At 42.8% G+C, this 18,533-nt stretch overlaps 1 protein-coding gene across 1 annotated transcript in view; it reads left to right on the top strand.

Annotated features, from left to right (window-relative positions):
* Positions 1 to 18,533, top strand: part of TP53BP1 (tumor protein p53 binding protein 1) — a 90,577-nt gene that overhangs the window by 27,580 nt on the left and 44,464 nt on the right. The window contains exons 11-12 of the mRNA XM_049782526.1: positions 210 to 409; positions 9,919 to 11,239. Coding sequence (XP_049638483.1) covers positions 210 to 409; positions 9,919 to 11,239 — 1,521 coding nt within the window. The remainder of the gene's footprint in view (positions 1 to 209; positions 410 to 9,918; positions 11,240 to 18,533) is intronic.

Below are 18,533 nucleotides of genomic sequence, written 5' to 3'. Positions count from 1 at the left end.
ACAGTATGTATGTGTGTTTTATATATATATATAGAGAGAGAGACAGAATGATAATGAGAGCCCTTGTGCCCACCTCTTGAGGAAAAAAATACTGCTATTAGTTTCTCAGGAGATTAAGTCACTTTTGTATATGACTGCTTGTTTCTTTGTTTTTAGTTGTATTGGAATGAGTGCTTATTTCTCAATTTGGTTTTCATATTTTAAACCAGATGATCCGATGAATATGTCAGTGTTACCTGAAGAAGGAGGAGAACCTTTTCAGAAGAAATTTACACCAGTAGAGATAGATAATCATCCTCTTCCAGCTGAGCCTATTATATCACCACACGCTTCAACACCAGTATCTCAGAGCACACCAGTCTTCACTCCTGGGTCACTCCCTATCCCAACCCAACCAGAGTTTTCTCATGTAAGTTTCTTTTTTTTGTTTTGTTTCTATTTTTGTTTTTGGGCCACACCCGGCGGTGCTCAGGAGTTACTCCTGGCTGTCTGCTCAGAAATAGCTCCTGGCAGGCACGGGGGACCATATGGGACACCGGGATTCGAACCAACCACCTTAGGTCCTAGATCGGCTGCTTGCAAGGCAAACGCCGCTGTGCTATCTCTCTGGGTCCCTTATGTAAGTTTCTTTTTCTTTTTCTTTTTTTCTTTTTTCTAAGTTTCTTTTTTTTTTTCTAAGTTTCTTATATAAGTTTATTGTAGGAAGAGTTTCTGTCTCGGCTTTTTTTTTTATTTTTTTATTTTTGGGTCACACCCAGCAGTGCTCAGGGTTTACTCCTGGCTCTACGCTCAGAAATCACTCCTGGCAGGCTCGGAGGACCATATGGGATGTCGGGATTCAAACCATCGTCCTTCTGCATGCAAGGCAAATGCCCTACCTCCATGTTATCTGTCTGGCCCCTCTGTCTCCACATTTTCAGACATATTATTGATAAATTCAAACTTTTTGAGTGTATAGTTCTATGATGTTTTAGTAAGTATAGAGTTGTGTAACTGATCCTACAGTCTAGTTTTAGAATTCTTTTTATTTTCATCTTTTTGTGTTTGAGCCATACCTGGCCATACTCAGGGGTTACTCCTGGCTATGCACTCAGGAATCATTCCTGGTGGTACTCAGGGGGCCATATGAGGAACTGGGGATTAAACCTGGACTGACCATGTATAAGGTAAAACACCCTACCTGCTGTACTATTGCTCAAACCCCAAGTTTTAGAATATTTCTAGATCATCTAACAACTTGTTATATGTACTTATTATGTCTACAAGCTCAAAGGTTATATAGTTCCAAGTTTTTAGCAAAAGGTTATAGCTCAAAGGACTGAATACATGCTATTTATACAGGACATATGGATTAATTCCTGAGACTGTATAATCCCCTCAGTATCACTAAGAGTGATCCCAAAGCACAGAGTTGAAGTAGTCACTGAACACTGGTCGGTATGGTCTAAAACCAAAAAAAAAATGTATAGTTTTAAAATTTCTAAAACATGGGGCCGGGTGGTGGCGCTGGAGGTAAGGTGCCTGCCTTGCCTGCGCTAGCCTAGGATGGACCGCGGTTCGATCCCCCGGCGTCCCATATGGTCCCCCAAGAAGCCAGGAGCAACTTCTGAGCGCATAGCCAGGAGTAACCCCTGAGCGTCACAGGGTGTGGCCCAAAAACCAAAAAAAAAAAAAAAAATTCTAAAACATTAAATTTTTATTCTACAGTGACACAACTTACTTTGCTTCTATATGCCTGTTTTTGAAAAATTAAGTTGTTTTACTAAGCATACAAATTGAATTGCTTTTTCCAGTTAATATCGCATTATAATTTTTTTTTTCTGGTTTTTGGGTCATGCCCGGCAGCGCTCAGGGGTTACTCCTGGCTCTGTGTGCTAAGAAATTGCGCCTGGCAGGCTCAGGGGACCTTATGGGATGCAGGGATTCGACCCACCGTCCTCCTGCATGCCTGGCAAATGCCCTACCTCCACGCTATCTCTCTGACCCCTATAATGACTATTTTGTGGGGAAGGGACCACACCTGGCCTGCTTAGGTGATTCCTGGATCTACTCAGGTATTACTCCTGGTGGAGATTACCATATTATAGGAATGCTAGGGACCAAGCCTGGGTTTGTCTCATGTAAGGCAAGTACCCTACCCCCTATTGTGGCTCATATAATGGATTTTCAGTGTTGCATTATTTTCACGTTACTCTTTTTGTGGTGCACATCTAATGTTGCTTAAGGCTTATTATTCCTGCCTTTACTCAGTGATTATTCCTTGTGGGATTTGGAGGTAGTACTGGGATTGAACTTTGGTTGAATGTAAGGCAAGCATTTTATCATTGTACTATTTCTTTTCCTGTTGTCCTATTGTCACTTTTTGTGAGAGGGGGTTAGACCACACCTGGCATTGCTCAGGGATTACTCCTGGCAGTGCTTGGGAGACCATGGGATGCTGAGTATGGCTCCATATTCAAATTATTCTTTCTGAAGTTATATAATTGTTTCTATACTGAGTCATCAGCAATATAGGGGGGCCGGAGAGATAGCATGGAGGTGTAGGGTGTTTGCCTTGCATGCAGAAGCACGGCACTTCAAATCCCGGCATCTCATATCGTCCCTCGAGCCTGCCAGGAGCGATTTCTGAGCAGAGCCACGAGTAACCCCAGAGTGCTGCCGGGTGTGACCCAAAAACCAAAAAAAAAAAAAAAAAAAAAAAAAGAAGACCAACGATCAAGGGAGAGGAAAAAATGTCTTGATTAGGGAACTGAACTGACTTTTAATCTTTCCTGTTTTTAGTCCCATCTACAATGGTCATTTCCAGAGTTATCTGACTCTGCTAAGTCCTGAATCTCTTTTTGGAGATGGTGGTTCTATGATATAATTTGGGAAGCCTCTTGGTTTTTTCCACTCCTGGCTTAGAAATTCAGCTTTCTCTCGTCTGCTAAATATATTACCTCAAAGCACCACAATCAAGTATGTATGTAATAATACATTACCACTCTTCCAGAAATGTGTTGTGACTTGCTTTTACACTCGGCCTTTGGTGCTTGCTGGGAATTGCATCCTTTAGTTGTGTTGCTTGCACAACTTGTGCTCAGAAATAGCTACTTTCAGTTCTTTAAGCTTTTTAAAATTATTGAGATAGAATTTACATGTGATAATTTAGTGATTATAGGTAAACAGCATTATGATTTCATATTTGTATATATTACTAAGTGATTTGTGAATCTGGTTTGTTCTTACCACACATCACAGGAAAACTGGAACCATCTACTTTTTTGTTTGCTTTTTGGGCTACATTCTGGCTCTGCACTTAGGGATCACTCCTGGAGGGCTTGGGAAACCTTTCAGGAACTTTCCTTCAGTGGTATTGGGGATCAAACCCTGGTTGATCATGTGCTAGACAAGTGAAATAAGTATCTTTTTTTTTTCTTGTGCCATACCCACCTGTACCACTGTTTACCCCTGGCAAGGCTCAGGGGACCATAAGGTTTGGTGGGGATCAATTGTGGGTCAGCCTTGTGTAAGGCTAGCACCCTACTTGACACCAAGTGCAATAAATTGCTGTACTTTCTTTCCCCAAGATCTGCTTTTTTTTTTTGTTTTTTGTTTTTTGGTTTTTGGGTCATACCTGACAGCACTCAAGGGTTACATCTGCTCTACGCTCAGAAATTCCTCCTGGCAGGCTCGGGGGATCATATGGGATGCCGAGGTTTGAACTACCACCGTCCATCTTCATGCATGGCAAATGCCCTACCTCCATGCTACCTCTCCGGCCCCAAGATCTGCTTTCTTTTTGTTTTGTTTTGTTTTGTTTGTTTTGTTTTTGGGCCACACCCGGCGATGTTCAGGGGTTACTCCTGGCTGTCTACTCAGAAATAGCTCCTGGCAGGCACGGGGGGGACCATATGGGACACCGGGATTCGAACCAACCACCTTTGGTCCTGGATCGGCTGCTTGCAAGGCAAATGCCGCTGTGCTATCTCTCTGGGCCCAAGATCTGCTTTCTTAAACAACTTTCAGATATAGACTTCCAGATATAACTTTCAGATTAGTATTGTTATTAATAGTCACCATGCATACATAAGCCTTTTGATATTTTATTGTGATCATATTTTTATAATTTTTTTTAATGCACAATAGTGGTGTTCAGGGGCCCATACAGTGCTAGGAATGCAAATATGCATTCCAGTACTTTGAGCTATCTTCCTACTCCTTCACAAATACTTCAAACATTTTTTAAGCACCTATTTTATTACCTTTTTAAATTATATTGTAATCATTATTTTGCTTTTATTATGGCCCAGTTTGTGACTATTATAATCTTGTAACATTTCAATTATTTTTTTTTCTTCTTTTTGGTTTTTGGGCCACACCCAGCGGTGTTCAGGGGTTACTCCTGACTGTCTACTCAGAAATAGCTCCTGGCAGGCACGGGGGTCATATGGGACACCGGGATTCGAACCAACCACCTTAGGTCCTGGATTGGCTGCTTCCAAGGCAAACACCGTTGTGCTATCTCTCCGGGCCCAATGATTTTTTTTTTTTTTTTTTTTTTGGTTTTTGGGCCACACCCTGTGACGCTCAGGGGTTACTCCTGGCTATGCGCTCAGAAGTTGCTCCTGGCTTCTTGGGGGACCATATGGGACGCCGGGGGATCGAACCACGGTCTGTCCTAGGTCCGTCCTAGGCTAGCGCAGGCAAGGCAGGCACCTTACCTCCAGCGCCACCGCCCGGCCCCCTATTTTTTTTTTCTTTTTTTTGGTTTTTGGGCCACACCCGGTGGTGCTCAGGGTTTACTCCTGGCTGTCTGCTCAGAAGTAGTTCTTGGCAGGCACGGGGGACCCTATGGGACACCGGGATTCGAACCAACCACCTTTGGTCCTGGATCGGCTGCTTGCAAGGCAAACGCCGCTGTGCTATCTCTCCGGGCCCTATTTTTTTTTTCTTAACACCCTCCACCACCATTTTAAAATTGGAGTACCTATTGTTTGGATGTTGAAACTCAGTATAGACTTATAACATTTTCTTTTTTTTTTTTTTTTTTTTTTTGGTTTTTGGGCCACACCCATTTGACGCTCAGGGGTTACTCCTGGCTATGCGCTCAGAAGTCGCTCCTGGCTTGGGGGACCATATGGGACGCCGGGGATCGAACCGCGGTCCGTCCTAGGCTAGCGCAGGCAAGGCAGGCACCTTACCTCTAGCGCCACCGCCCGGCCCCAGACTTATAACATTTTCATACTTTGTTTTTCATTTTGCTTTTTTGCTTTCATTCAAATTCTTTTTTTTTTTTTTTGGTTTTTGGGCCACACCTGGCGGTGCTTAGGGGTTACTCCTGGCTGTCTGCTCAGAAATAACTCCTGGGCCCAGAGAGATAGCACAGCGGCATTTGCCTTGCAAGCGGTTCGAATCCCGGTGTCCCATGTGGTCCCCAGTGCCTGCCAGGAGCTATTTCTGAGCAGACAGCCAGGAGTAACCTCTGAGCACGGCCGGGTGTGGCCCAAAAACCAAAAAAAAAAAAAAAAAGAAATAGCTCCTGGCAGGCATGGGGGACCATATGGGACACCAGGATTCGAACCGACCACCTTTGGTCCTGGATCGGCTGCTTGCAAGGCAAACACCGCTGTGCTATCTCTCTGGGCCCGTCATTCAAATTCTTAAGCAATTTCTTCAGCTTTTATAAAACGCAAATTAATGGGCCAGAGTGACTATAGTGAGTAGGACACTTGCCTTACACAGCAGACCTGGGTTCCATCCCTAGCACCCCATTTGGTTTCCTGAAACCTGTTAGTAATGATCCCTGAGTGTAGAGCCAGCAGTAAGCCCCGAGTACTATAGGATGTGGCCCCCATATTAATAAAAGATTAAAAACTCATATCATTGGCATATATCACACCATTCCCCCCCCCCCCCCACACACAATTCACTCTTTAAAGGTGAACTTGGTTTTAAGGTAAACAAGTATTTTGTGGGGCCAGAGAGATATAGCATGGAGGTAAGGCATTTGCCTTGCATGCAGAAAGACAGTGGTTCAAATCCCAGCATCCCATATGGTCCTCCGAGCCTGCCAGGAGCGATTTCTGAGTGCAGAGCCAGGAGTAACCCCTGAGCGCTGCTGGGTGTGACACAAAAACCAAAAAAAAAAAAAAAAAAGTATTTTGGTTTTTTTTCTTCTACTGCCTCTGTTCTCAGGGATCGCTCCTGGCCATACTATTTTTTATATATATATTTGACCCTTTTTGTTTGTTTTTGGGTCACACCCGGCATTGCTCAGGGGTTACTCGTGGCTCTATGCACAGAAATCGCTCCTGGCCCCATATTTTGAACCTTTTAAAGCACTTAGTAGTTTGTCTTATTTTGTGAGTATGCTTAGGTACATTATCTCCCCAAAGATTGCACAATAATAGTTTTATAAGGGAAGTTTACTTAAGATTGTTCTAATGGGGCATCCCATATGGTCCCCGAGCCTGCCAGGAGCGATTTCTGAGTGTAGAGCCACGAGTAACCCCAGAGTGCTGCCGGGTGTGATCCAAAAATCAAAAATCAAAAAAAAAAAAAAGGTTGTTCTTATTCCTTTAGGTGATTTTAGTTAATAATTTTTATTTTTGGGCCACACCTGGTGATGCTCAGGGGTTACTCCTGGCTATGAGCTCAGAAATCACTCCTGGCTTGGTGGACCAGATGGGACACTGGGGATCCAATCGAGGTCTGTCTTGTGTCAGCCACATGCAAGGCAAACGCCCTACCACTGTGCTATCGCTCCAGCTCCTATTTTTGGTTTTTGATCTTCATATTAAAGTCCTCATGTTTAGTAACCCCGATCATCTTAAGAGTGAGATGCAGGAAAGGTTAGAAGTTCTGAATTTTCTTTTTTCTTGAAAGGAGACCCAATGATGCTGAGGGCTCCCAGGGCTATTTACTGGTGGTGCTCTGGGAGCCTGACAGGCCCAGAGTCCTTTGCATGCTAAGCATGAACTCCAGTTCAGTGAGTCATCTCCTGATTTGAGTTCTGAGTAGTTGGTGCTTATTTCTGAATTTCACTGTAGTATGATCTGCTGGACCATTTTGTTAGGCATTTCTTTTTTTTTTCCTGGCTACACCCGGTTGATGCTCAGGGATTACTCCTGGCTAAGTGCTCAGAAATCGCTCCTGGCTTGGGGGACCATATGGGATGCTGGGGGATCAAACCGAGGTCCGTCCTAGTCTAGTGCTTGCAAGGCAGATACCTTACCTCTGTTGCCACTTCTCTGGCCCCATGTTGGGCATTTCTTAATGTCACTTGACTTGTCTTGGCTATGTCAGATTCCCCAGAAAATACCTATTTGTTGGCTGCCACTGTCGTAGAAATTTGTTAGTGGAAGAAGACTGGGGTGTTTGGAGTCAGGTGCAAATTCCATCCAAGTTGTAAAATTAATAACCTTGTTTTAAGTGTTATTTCTTGTTCTTTGTTTTTTTTTGGGCCACACTTGATAGTTCTTAGTGCTTATGTCTGATTCTATGCTTAGGGTTCACTCCTGGGTGGTGTTCAGGGATCCATATTTAGTAAAGGGGGCTAGAATTAGGCTGGACTTGTACAGTTCTAATGCCTTAATCCCTGTGCCATCTTTCTGGCTATGGTGCTTTCTTTTTTTTTTTTTTTTGGTTTTGTTTTTGGGTCACACCTGGCAGTGCTCAGGGGTTACTCCTGGCTCTATGCTTAGAAATCACTCCTGGCAGGCTTGGGGGACTATATGGGATGCTTGGATTCGAACTGCTGTCTTTCTGCATGCAAGGCAAATGCCCTACTTCTGTGCCATCTCTCTGGCCAACCATGATACTTTTTTTTTTTTTTTTTGGTTTTTGGGCCACACCCGATGATGCTCAGGGGTTACTCCTGACAGTCTGCTCAGAAATAGCTCCTGGCAGGCACGGGGGATCATATGGGACACCGGGATTCGAACCAACCACCTTTGGTCCTGGATCGGCTGCTTGCAAGGCAAACGCCGCTGTGCTATCTCTCCGGGCCCCCATGATACTTTCTTACAGCTGCATCTTGTCCTCCAGTTTCTGAGACACTATTTTAGAAGTTCTAAGGCAGAGAAGGGTCAGGGAAAGATTATTTGGGGAATTGAACTGGCTTCTGATCTCCTGTTTTCAGTCCCATTCAAAGTGGTCATTTCCAGAGTTATCTGACTCTGTTACTAAGCCTTGAGTCTTTTTTTGGAGATGGTGGTTCTGTGATATAATTTGGGAAGCCTCTTGGCTTTTTCCACTCCTGGCTTAGAAATTCAGCTTTTTTCTCTGCTAAATGTATTACCACCCTTCCATAATTGTGTTGTAACTTAGTCTTTTTTCTCTTTTCTCTTTCTATTTTCTTTTAATAACCTAGTGGTGGTTGGGGTTTACTCCTTTACTCTGGTGAGATACTTGGGAGTTCTTATGCAGGGCCCTTAATATGTAAAATTTGTCCATCAGCCGTTTGAACTATCTGCTTGGCTTCCCTCCCCACCCCTCCCCTCCCCTCTTCTCTCTCTTTCTCTCATTTTATTTTTTGTTCTTTTTTTGGGAATATTTATTTTTGGGTTGGTGGTGGTGGTGGTGGTGGTAGATTGTATCACACCCAGCAGTACTCGGGTTATTCCTGATTCTATCCTCAGAAGTGATGTGTTGGTGCCAGGGAACCATATGTTTACTAGGGATTCAAAACCAAGTAAGCAGGATTCAAGTGGCCTTATCTACTGTTCTATTTCTCTAGCCTTTAAACTTTTAGGCAGGCTTGGGGGACCATATGGGATGCCAGGATTCAAAATGAGGTCTGTACCGTATTGACCATATCAAGGCAAACACCTTACTGCTGTGCTATTGCTCTGGCCCCCAAACTTCTACAATTATTTATTTATTTATTTTGGTTTTGGGGCCACACTGGCAGTGCTCAGGGCTTATTCTTGGCTCTGTGCCCAGGGATCACTCTTTGCAGTATTTAGGGATGAATGGGGTACCAGGGGTCAAATATGGGTGAGTACTGCCAAGAACAAAACCTGAGTAGGAAGCCAAGAATATCCCCTGAGCACCAGGGTGACACTCAAAAGGGGCTGGAGAGATGGCATGGAAGTAGGGTCTTTGCCTTGCATGCAGAAGGACGGTGATTGGAATTCCGGCATCCCATATTGTCCCTCAAGCCTGCCAGGATCAATTTTTGATTGTAGAGCCAGGAGTAACCCCTCAGCGCTGCCGGGTGTGACCCAACCCCTTCCTCCCAAAAAAAAGGTTAGGAAGGAATATATGCTTAATATGATGGAGCCCTGAGTTTGATCCTCAGCTCAGCAAGCTCCCCAACTACCACAGGAAAGCATTCCTTGAGCCTCACTGAGTTAACGATTGCAGTTGTGGCCCTAAACCAAAACCAAGCCAAAACAATAACAAAAAGTCTGGTAATCATGAACTTTATCTTCATGAGTACATAAGCCTAGTGAGTCTAATTATTTTTGGTTTATTTTTTGTTTTGGGGCTACACCTGGTGATGTTCCTGGCTATTTTTTGTTTGTTTTGGTTTTTGGGCCACACCCAGTGGTGCTAAGGGGTTACTCCTGGCTCTGTGATCAGAAATCACTCTTGGCTGGGGGAACATATGGGATGCCAGGGATCGAACCTGCATCCGTCCTGGGTCAGCCATGTGCAAGGCAAACACTTTACCACTATACTACCACTCCAGCCCATTGCTCCTGGTTAAATCCTGGCTCTGCCCATAGGAATTATCCTGGCAGGATTCAGAAGACCTAATGGGATGTTGGGAATCGAACTCATGTTGGCTGCAAGTGCCATGCCTGCTGAACTATTTTTCCAGACCTGAGATCTTAATTCTTTAATAATTAATTTAGAAACCAAGAATTAGTTATAGTAAAAGAAAAGGTATTATGAACAAATGATGATTTGTCTGTTTTTATTCTGCCTTAGGACATTTTCATTCCATCTCCAAGTTTAGAAGAACGATCAAATGATGGGAAAAAAAGTGGGAATTTGCATAGTTCCTCTTTGACTGTTGAGTGTTCTAAAACATCAGGAATTGGACCACAGAATTCTACAGAGGATATTGGGCTATCGCTGACAGGGGATTCTTGTAAATTGATGCTGTCTGCGAGTGAGTATAGTCAGTCCCCAAAGATGGAGAGTTTGAGCTCTCATAGAATTGATGAAGATGGAGAAAACACACAGATTGAAGATACAGAACCCATGTCTTCTGTTATTAATTCCAAGCCAGTTCCTGCTGAAAACAGTAATGTCTTAAGGAATCCAGAACAAGATGAACAAGTAGAACTGAGTCAGAATGATGACAGAGAAAAGGGAGAAGACATGGAAACAAGAGATGGTAGTAGCATTTTAACTACTGATTGCAAAGGTAGAGAAGATAGTGTAGCAGAAGATGTCTGTATTGATCTCACATGTGATTCAGGGAGTCAGGCAGTTCCTTCTCCAGCTACTCGATCTGAAGCACTCTCTAGTGTGTTAGATCAGGAAGAAGCTATGGAAATAAAAGATCATCATCCAGAGGAAGGGTCGACAGGTTCTGATGTGGAAGAAATCCCTGAGACTCCGCGTGAAAGTCAAGAAGAGGAGCCTAAAGAAGAAGAAATGGAGAGTGAGCCACTCCATCTTTCTCTCACTGAAACCCAATCCCAAGGATTGTGTCTTTCAAAGGAAATTGCCAAACAAGAGTGCCAGGACACTATGGAAGTTGAAACCAGTGTGATTAGTATTGATTCCCCTCCAAAGCTCCCAGTACTTGACCAAGAATTAGAACATAAGGATCAGGAAGCTTGGGAAGAAGCCACATCAGAGGATTCAAGTGTTGTCATCGTAGATGTGAAAGAACCATCTCCAAGAGGTGATGTTTCCTGTGAACCTTTGGAAGGAGTAGAGAAAAGCTCAGATTCCCAGTCATGGGAGGATGATGCTCCAGAAATGGAACCATGTGCTGAGAATAGGTCAGATCTCCAAGAGGAAAAGAGTGCAGACAGTGAAAGAGGTTTGAAATCAGTGACTGCAGAAAAGGAAACTATTGAGGCAGACTCCCCACAGCCTCTCTTGACTATCCTAAGAACGGATGATGCCCTGAGATGTAATGAAGAGATGCGGCAGACTCAATCTCAAGATAGAAAAGATAACACCTTAATAGAAAACTCAAAAATGGCTAATGCAAACCAGCTGGGTGCAGGTATAGAGGCCCAGCAGCTGGATAAGGCTCATGCATCACAAAGCTTCTGTGAAAGCTCTAGTGGTGAGTGGCTTAAATTGTGTTTCCCACAAAATTGTAATCCTGTAAAGAAGGTAAAAGAACGGCATACTTAAGTCAGGCCTGAGCAATATATGGATTTATATTTAAGAATAGCCAGTAACACAGACTTAGGTTGTGGTTTGTTTTGTTTTGTTTTGCTTTTTTTTTTGGTTTTGGGCCAGACCTCAGTGCATAGGGCTTACTCTTAGATCTATGTTCGGAATTTCTTCTGGTGGTAAATATGGGGTCCCGGGGATAAAACCCAAGTCAGACATGTACACGGTAAATGCCCTAACCACTATACAGTCTCTCTGGCCTTGGTTGTTTTTTTTTTTTCTTGATTGGAAAAGTGGTATTTGTGAGAAGTTAAATAAGGTAGTTTTAGCTCTAAATAAGAATTTAAGAACGTGATAGGTTTTTACTGTTAGTAGGTAAAGTAAAGTATTCACAAGTGTGTTGTAGAGTAGAAAGAAATTATACTTATTATACATGGTTGTTAAACTTTTGGGAGATTAATTAGAATAGCATAAAACTTTAATGTTTCTTTTGTCTGGAAGGTCAAAATCAAGGGTATAAGTTGGATGAGTGAGTGAGTTTTGGGCCACATTCGGTGGCTCTACAGTCAGAAATTATTCCTGGCAGGCTCAAGGGACTGTATGAGATGTCAGGGATCGAACCAAGGTTGGCCGTGTGCAAAATATCCTACCCACTATGCTATTCCTCCTAGCCCTGTCTCAGTTTTTTTTGTTTTTGTTTGTTTGTTTAGTTTGGTTTTTGGGCTACCCTCAGCTGTGCTCAGGGAATACTCCTAGCTCTGAGCTCAGAAGTTACTCCTAGCAGGCTCTGGTGACCATAGGGTTGGCTGCATGCAAGGCAAATGCCCTCCCTGCTGTACTATCGCTTTGGCCCCCATCTCAGGTTTTTTTAATTAGAGTTCTCTATGCCAAAATTAGTACATTTTATGTTAATAGGATTGTTGATTAAAACAAATCATGCTGGGCCGGAGAGATAGAAAAGAGGTGTTTGCCTTGAAAGCAGCCATCCTAGGATCTAAGGTGGTTTGAATCCCGGCGTCCCATGTGGTCCTCCGTGCCTGCCAAGAGCTATTTCTGAGCAGATAGACAAGAGTAACCCCTGAGCACTGCCGGGTGTGGCCCAAAAACAAAAACAAAAAAAAAAAAACAAAAAAAAAACAACAAATCATGCTGTGAGAAATGTCCACACAAGTAGAAAAGGGGAATGAGGGGTGTGGGGAAGGGAGAGAATCACTGTAAATTTCTCTATTTGTCGTTTGTTATTGTTAATAGTTTAATTTTTCTTTCCTGTGTTTTCTTTTTCTTACCACACAGGTGGTACTGGTTACTATGGCACTCGGGTCACTCCTGGTGAGCTCAGGGAACTATGTAATTGAGTATTGTCAGGGATTGAACCTAGGTTGGCATGTTGCAAGGCAAGCTCTGTACCTGCTGTGCTATCATCTGGCCCCAGTCACTGTTAATAATTTAAATAACTCTTTAGTTTAGATATTTGTTTATGGAGACCTTGAGTATGAAAGCAAAATTAGAAAATTAGTACTTGGAAACATAAACCTATTCAATATAAAGTACATTTATGGTCATTAGAAGATGTGAAAAATTGCAAGAGGTCCAGTAAATCTTTAGGTTCACTGATGGAACTTCATAATGGCACTAAGGTAACTATTGGGAAAGCTATATATGTTTTTATTCTGTAGCTTTAACCTTTTGCTTACTTTATTCTAACTGACCCTTAATATCAGAGAGAGAGAGAGACTCTTAAGACCTGTTTGTATGGTGTCATGCAATTTATAAATTTTTTTGGTTTTGGTTTTTGGGTCACACCTGGCAGTGCTCAGGGGTTACTCCTGGCTCTATGCTCAGAAATCACTCCTGGCCGGCTTAGGGGACCTTAGGGGATGCCGGGATTCGAACCACCATCTGTCCTGGATCGGCTGCATGCAAGGCAAACTCCCTACTGCTGTGCTCTCTGGCCCCTGCAATTTACAAATTTTAAATTGGGAATCAGTTGGCCACACTCTGATGCTGAGGGGTTATTCCTGGTTTTCTGCTCTGGTGTGATCCTTAGTAGTGTTTAGGGACCTGTTTTGATGTCAGGGATTTGAACTTGAGTCAGCTGGATACAAGGAAAATGCCTTAAATCCCAAACTCTCTAGCACCCCTAGAAATTATTATTAATTTCCTTTTGAGAGGAAGCACTCTTCTGACTATCCTCAGGGATTACTCCTAGCTCTGTCCTCAGGGATCAATCCTGGTGGTGCCCAAGGACCATATTAGTGTTAGCGAGCTAATTTGGGTTTGTTGCTTACAGGGCAATTGTCTTATTCTGATCAGGTGGCTTTTATTGTTTATTTTTGTTTTTGGGTCACACCTGATGGTGCTCAGGGATCACTCCTGGCTGTAAGTTCAGGAATCAGATCACTCCTGACTGGCGTGAGGGACCTTAGGGGATGCCGAAGAGCATACCTGACTCAGGTTTGTCGTTGTCCACGTGCGAGGCAAACTCCCTACCAGCTGTACTTTTGTTCTGCCTCTTATCAGAAGGTTTTTAAAAAGTGATTTCTGAAAACAAAAGGAATGAAGTAACCTTTAGATTGTAACCTAAAGTTAGAACTAGGGAAGATCTGATATTATGGTTTTAACTATTGCTTTGGGCTCTGCACTCAAGAATTCTTCCTGGTGGTGCTCAGGGGACCCATGGTATGGGATCTTAAGTCAGGAATCCTAAGTGACCAGGAATTCTAAGTAAGCTAAGTGCAAGGCAAGTGCCTTACCTACTGTACTATATCATCCTTGCTAAAGAACTTAAGTTTCTTAATGTCAAGGAATTTTTTTTTAAACATGGAGGTTCAAAAGAATCATTGACAGTATAATTGTCATCAGTCAAAGTTATAATAATGACTTCCAAAGAAACAAATGGAAATGGGCTGGAGTGATAGCACAGCAGTAGGGTGTTTGCCTTGCCTGCTGCTTACCCAGGACTGACCTGGGTTCGATCCCTGGAATCCCATATGGTCCCGGAGCCTGCCAGGAGCGATTTCTGAGCAGAGAGCTAGGAGTAACCCCTACACGCTGCTGGGTGTGGGCCCCAAAAAGAAACACATGGAGAATTGTTTATTAAACAACTAATATGTTTTCTGAAAAGAAAAAAAATAAAGAAAATATTAGTTTTTTTTTTCTATAGGCTTGCTTGTCTAGTAGTACTTTGTGTTAAAGTATATTTTTTTTAGAGTTTGAGTGTTTATTGCTATTAGAGAAAGAATTTACCTTTTGGAATATCTCAGTAAAAAGGTTTTGCAGAACTAGGCAATCTTTTTTTATTTTTTATTTTTTTTATTTTTAATTATGAGAACAAAGATGCAAAGAAAGAAGACAAGGTAAAGTTACAGTGGAAGGACAATCACCCATAACATAATTCTCAGAAGAAGTCCCCTTGCTGATATCTAACTTTGAAGTTTCAGCCAAAGAACATTAAGATAAATAAAACAGAATCCATGTACAATTACTTTGGTCCCTCAAGTCCCCAGATTGTAACACATTATATTTCTTAACAGCACACAAGGCAATCTAAAGCCATAAAACTTACGTAACTTCTTAAACATTAGAGGCATAGTATTTTTTACATTTCCATTTACATGCATATTAGCTTAAGTTAACCTCAAATTTTAAGTGGTTTTTTTTTAAGGATTAGAGTCAAAGGAGCACAGTAAAAACGGTGTTTGAGTGGCAATTGTTGTTTGCGTAGGCCCACCAAAATGAGAGGAATGGAAAGGAATAACCTTGGCCTAAATACAAAGAGACCCGACCCCTGAAGTTTCCTGGCATAAGACCAACTCTAGGCTCCGGGCAAGCTAGATCGTCCAATCCAATACATTGTCTGTAGTGCCAACACACTTTTATTTTTCACACAGTCTCTGTTGTTGGTATCATGTTTCTGTATTAAATATCCTGGAATCTGCATATTCTACATTGAAGTCAGGATGTGGAGCATCCTCTTGTTTCACCTCACCATTAAAGGGCAATGCAGAGAGCCCTGTCCTGTAAGCAAGTCGTTGTTGTTAAGTCTTCTCAGTTTTAAGGGAAGTCTCTTTTGAGCAGGTCAATTTCTGAGCAGTGGTAGGGTCTTCCGTGGTAGAAGATTGCTTCCAGGTGATGTTATAGACAAACCTGGATGTTTTGTGGATGGCTTCCCTGGTTCAGGGGTGAATGGAAAATGCCCTTTCTTCTGAGTCCTGTGCCAGGTCGTTATGTCAATGTTCAGGGTGTAAGGTCCCTTTGCACTACAAGATTTGTGTGTTCCAATCTCTATTAGATAGGATCTTATTTGTTTGTATAATATTTTCCCATTTTAATGTGCCTATGCAAAAAAGGAGCAATGCCACGTGGCGTTATTGGCGCATATGGGGGCCATAAGAACAAGTCTAACAATCCCCATGACATGGTTCAATCATAAGCATTAAACTGGGGGACTCTTTCAACAAAATTCCTTGTTGAACAGCTCATAAAGAGAAGATAAAAAGTGGTTAGAATCGTCACTGTATGAAAGAATATTTAGTAAGACTTATAGCTGTCAGAGAAAAAACACAAAATACTCCTAAAGAAATACATGTCCATTTTATGTCTTTTGAAACAGTTTGGGGTTGTCACACACAATGCACGGCTTTGGTCTGTGATTAGGATTGTGCAGTACTAAAGTTAAAAAGAGTAATATGGGTTGAACTAGGCAATCTTAAACTAGATCAGTGATGTCTTTCAGATGATTAAATAGAAGCAGAGGAAAAAAAAATAGAGTAGAAATGTCACTGCTCTTAGTTAAATGCTGACTAAAGAGTTTAGGAATTTGACTTCTGTTGAACTCTAGGAAATACTTGACCCAGAGTTAACATGTTTAATACCCTATTTTATAGGAAGGATGCTTATATGCAGAAAGATTGGGGTTTGAAAACATTCAGACAGAGGGGCTGGTGCGGTGGTGCTAGAGGTAAGGTGTCTGCCTTGCCAGCGCTAGCCTCGGACAGACCGCGGTTCTATCCCCTAGCGTCCCATATGGTCCCCCAAGCCAGGAGCAACCCTGAGCATCACCGGGTGTGGCCCCCCCCCAAAAAAAATTCAGACAGAGAAAATAGTTAATAGTCTTTTGTGGGCCCGGAGAGATAGCACAGCGGCTTTTGCCTTGCAAGCAGCCGATCCAGGACCAAAGGTGGTTGGTTCGAATCCCGGTGTCCCATATGATCCCCCGTGCCTGCCAGGAGCTGCTGTTTCTGAGCAGACAGCCAGGAGTAACTCCTGAGCACTGCCGGGTGTGGCCCAAAAACCAAAAAAAAAAAAAATAGTCTTTTGTTAGGAATTGAGGCACTGAACACTAGATAAGGATATTGGCATTGTTTACAAAAGACAGTTATTTTTTCTTTATTTTTTGGGGGGCTCCCCACATCTGGTGGTGCTCAGGGGTCACTCTTGTTCTCCATTCAGAAAATTGCTACTGGCAGGCTGGGGGGAGGGATTGGCATATGGAATGCCAATGATTGAACCTGGGCCGGCCACTTGCAGGCAAATGCCCAAATGCTGTGCTATTGCTCTGGCTCCAGACTCAGTTTTTCTATTAGGTTGTCATGGTATGATCAGATCAGTGGTACTAATTTTAACTTTTGTTCTTTTTTGTTTTTGGATCACATTTCTCCATTGAAATGCAACTTTTCTCTTTTCTTTTCGCTTTATGGGCCACATCTGGCAAGGCTCAGGGCTTACTCCTGGTTATGCACTCAGAAATTACTCCTGGCAGGCACAGGGGACCATATATCATTGGGAGCAAAGCAGCTTTCACTGGCACTCCACCAGGTCCAGATACATTAGTAGCTTTTGGACCCCTGTCACCTTTCATGACATCAAACTCCACAGTCTCCCCATCTCCAATGCTATACAACATGAAGCCATTCAGAACAGGGCCATGTGCACTGATGTTCCGGTGAAGGGCACTGCATACTCAGTCTGGCTTGAGGGGTTTGTCATGGTGATAATCCACAACAGGGTCAAGTCACTCACCATTGTTAGAGTCTTCTTGAGTCCCTGGGTCGCTATTCAAGTGCCAGTTGTGAAATCACCCATGTGCCGTATTTCCAAACCTGGGTGAACGGGTCTGAAGCAGGGTAGACACAAAGAATTAATAAACCAAGCCAGTCAGGAGAGAATCATGGAGTCAGTTGGCTTCTTGACTTGTGGTCCCACTTTGTACCATGCCAAACCTTAACCTCTCTTTATTTACCAGTTCAAATTTCCACTGGGCAGGTAAGGGGAAAGGATTCATTGAGATACTAAAGTACCTATAAGCCAGTCTACTTTTACATGTCAAAGGGACAGGTGAAAAGGAACAAGGAAGCTGGAGAAATTTGGGTAAAGGCAGGGTGTTCCAACCACCTTTGTTTTGGGTAAAAGTTTGGGATGCCAGGGATTGAACCTGGTTGGCTGCATACCAGGCAAATGCCCCACCCACTGTGCTATTGCTCCAGCCCCCACACAAAAGATTTACTGTTGATCTCAGAAAAAGCAGTGAATGAGACTAGAAAATAACTTAAAGGGCTAGAGTCTAGGCTTTGTATGTACAAGAACAAGCCCCTGGTTTGTTCTTGGGAACTGCATGGTTCCTTGAACACTGCCCTGGAACAACCCCCAATTCTTGATTTGGGAATCATCTTGCCCCTACCCTCTCTCCCCAGTTACTAAGGTTTTCTCAAAAACAAGCGCCCCCCCCCCCCAAAAAAAAAGCAACTAGTTTATTTCACCAATAAAATTGTATTTTGGGGGAAACTAAGAGGCAGTTTGGAAATTCAGTCTCATGATAAGACACATGTGCACCTTAGCCAGCTTAAACAGCAGCTCTGAAGGGGCTGGACCGCATTTTCTTCTCTTCTGGGTCTTTCTCTTTGAGGTGCTAGGCATGTTGGGCCCTGTGACTTGGTGATTACACATGCCTGAAAACTATTGTTTAGCTTCTCAACCTCACTTAAGTAGGGTTTCTGTATATTAATTTTTATCATATAGATTTTCAAAGATGTATAATTATTTAAGTATTATAATTTAATTATGCTATAATTATGCACATTATATTATATGCAAAGCAAGCACCTTATTTGCTGAATTACCACTCTGACCTCCTTTCAGTCATAATTTTTTAGTTTATTTTCCCCCTTCTTTTTTTTTTTTTTTTTGGTTTTTGGGCCACACCCGTTTGATGCTCAGGGGTTACTCCTGGCTAAGTGCTCAGA

Source organism: Suncus etruscus, chromosome 10, assembly GCF_024139225.1.
Source record: "Suncus etruscus isolate mSunEtr1 chromosome 10, mSunEtr1.pri.cur, whole genome shotgun sequence".
Classification (NCBI taxonomy): domain Eukaryota; kingdom Metazoa; phylum Chordata; class Mammalia; order Eulipotyphla; family Soricidae; genus Suncus; species Suncus etruscus.
This window is presented reverse-complemented; position numbering and strand designations above follow the sequence as displayed.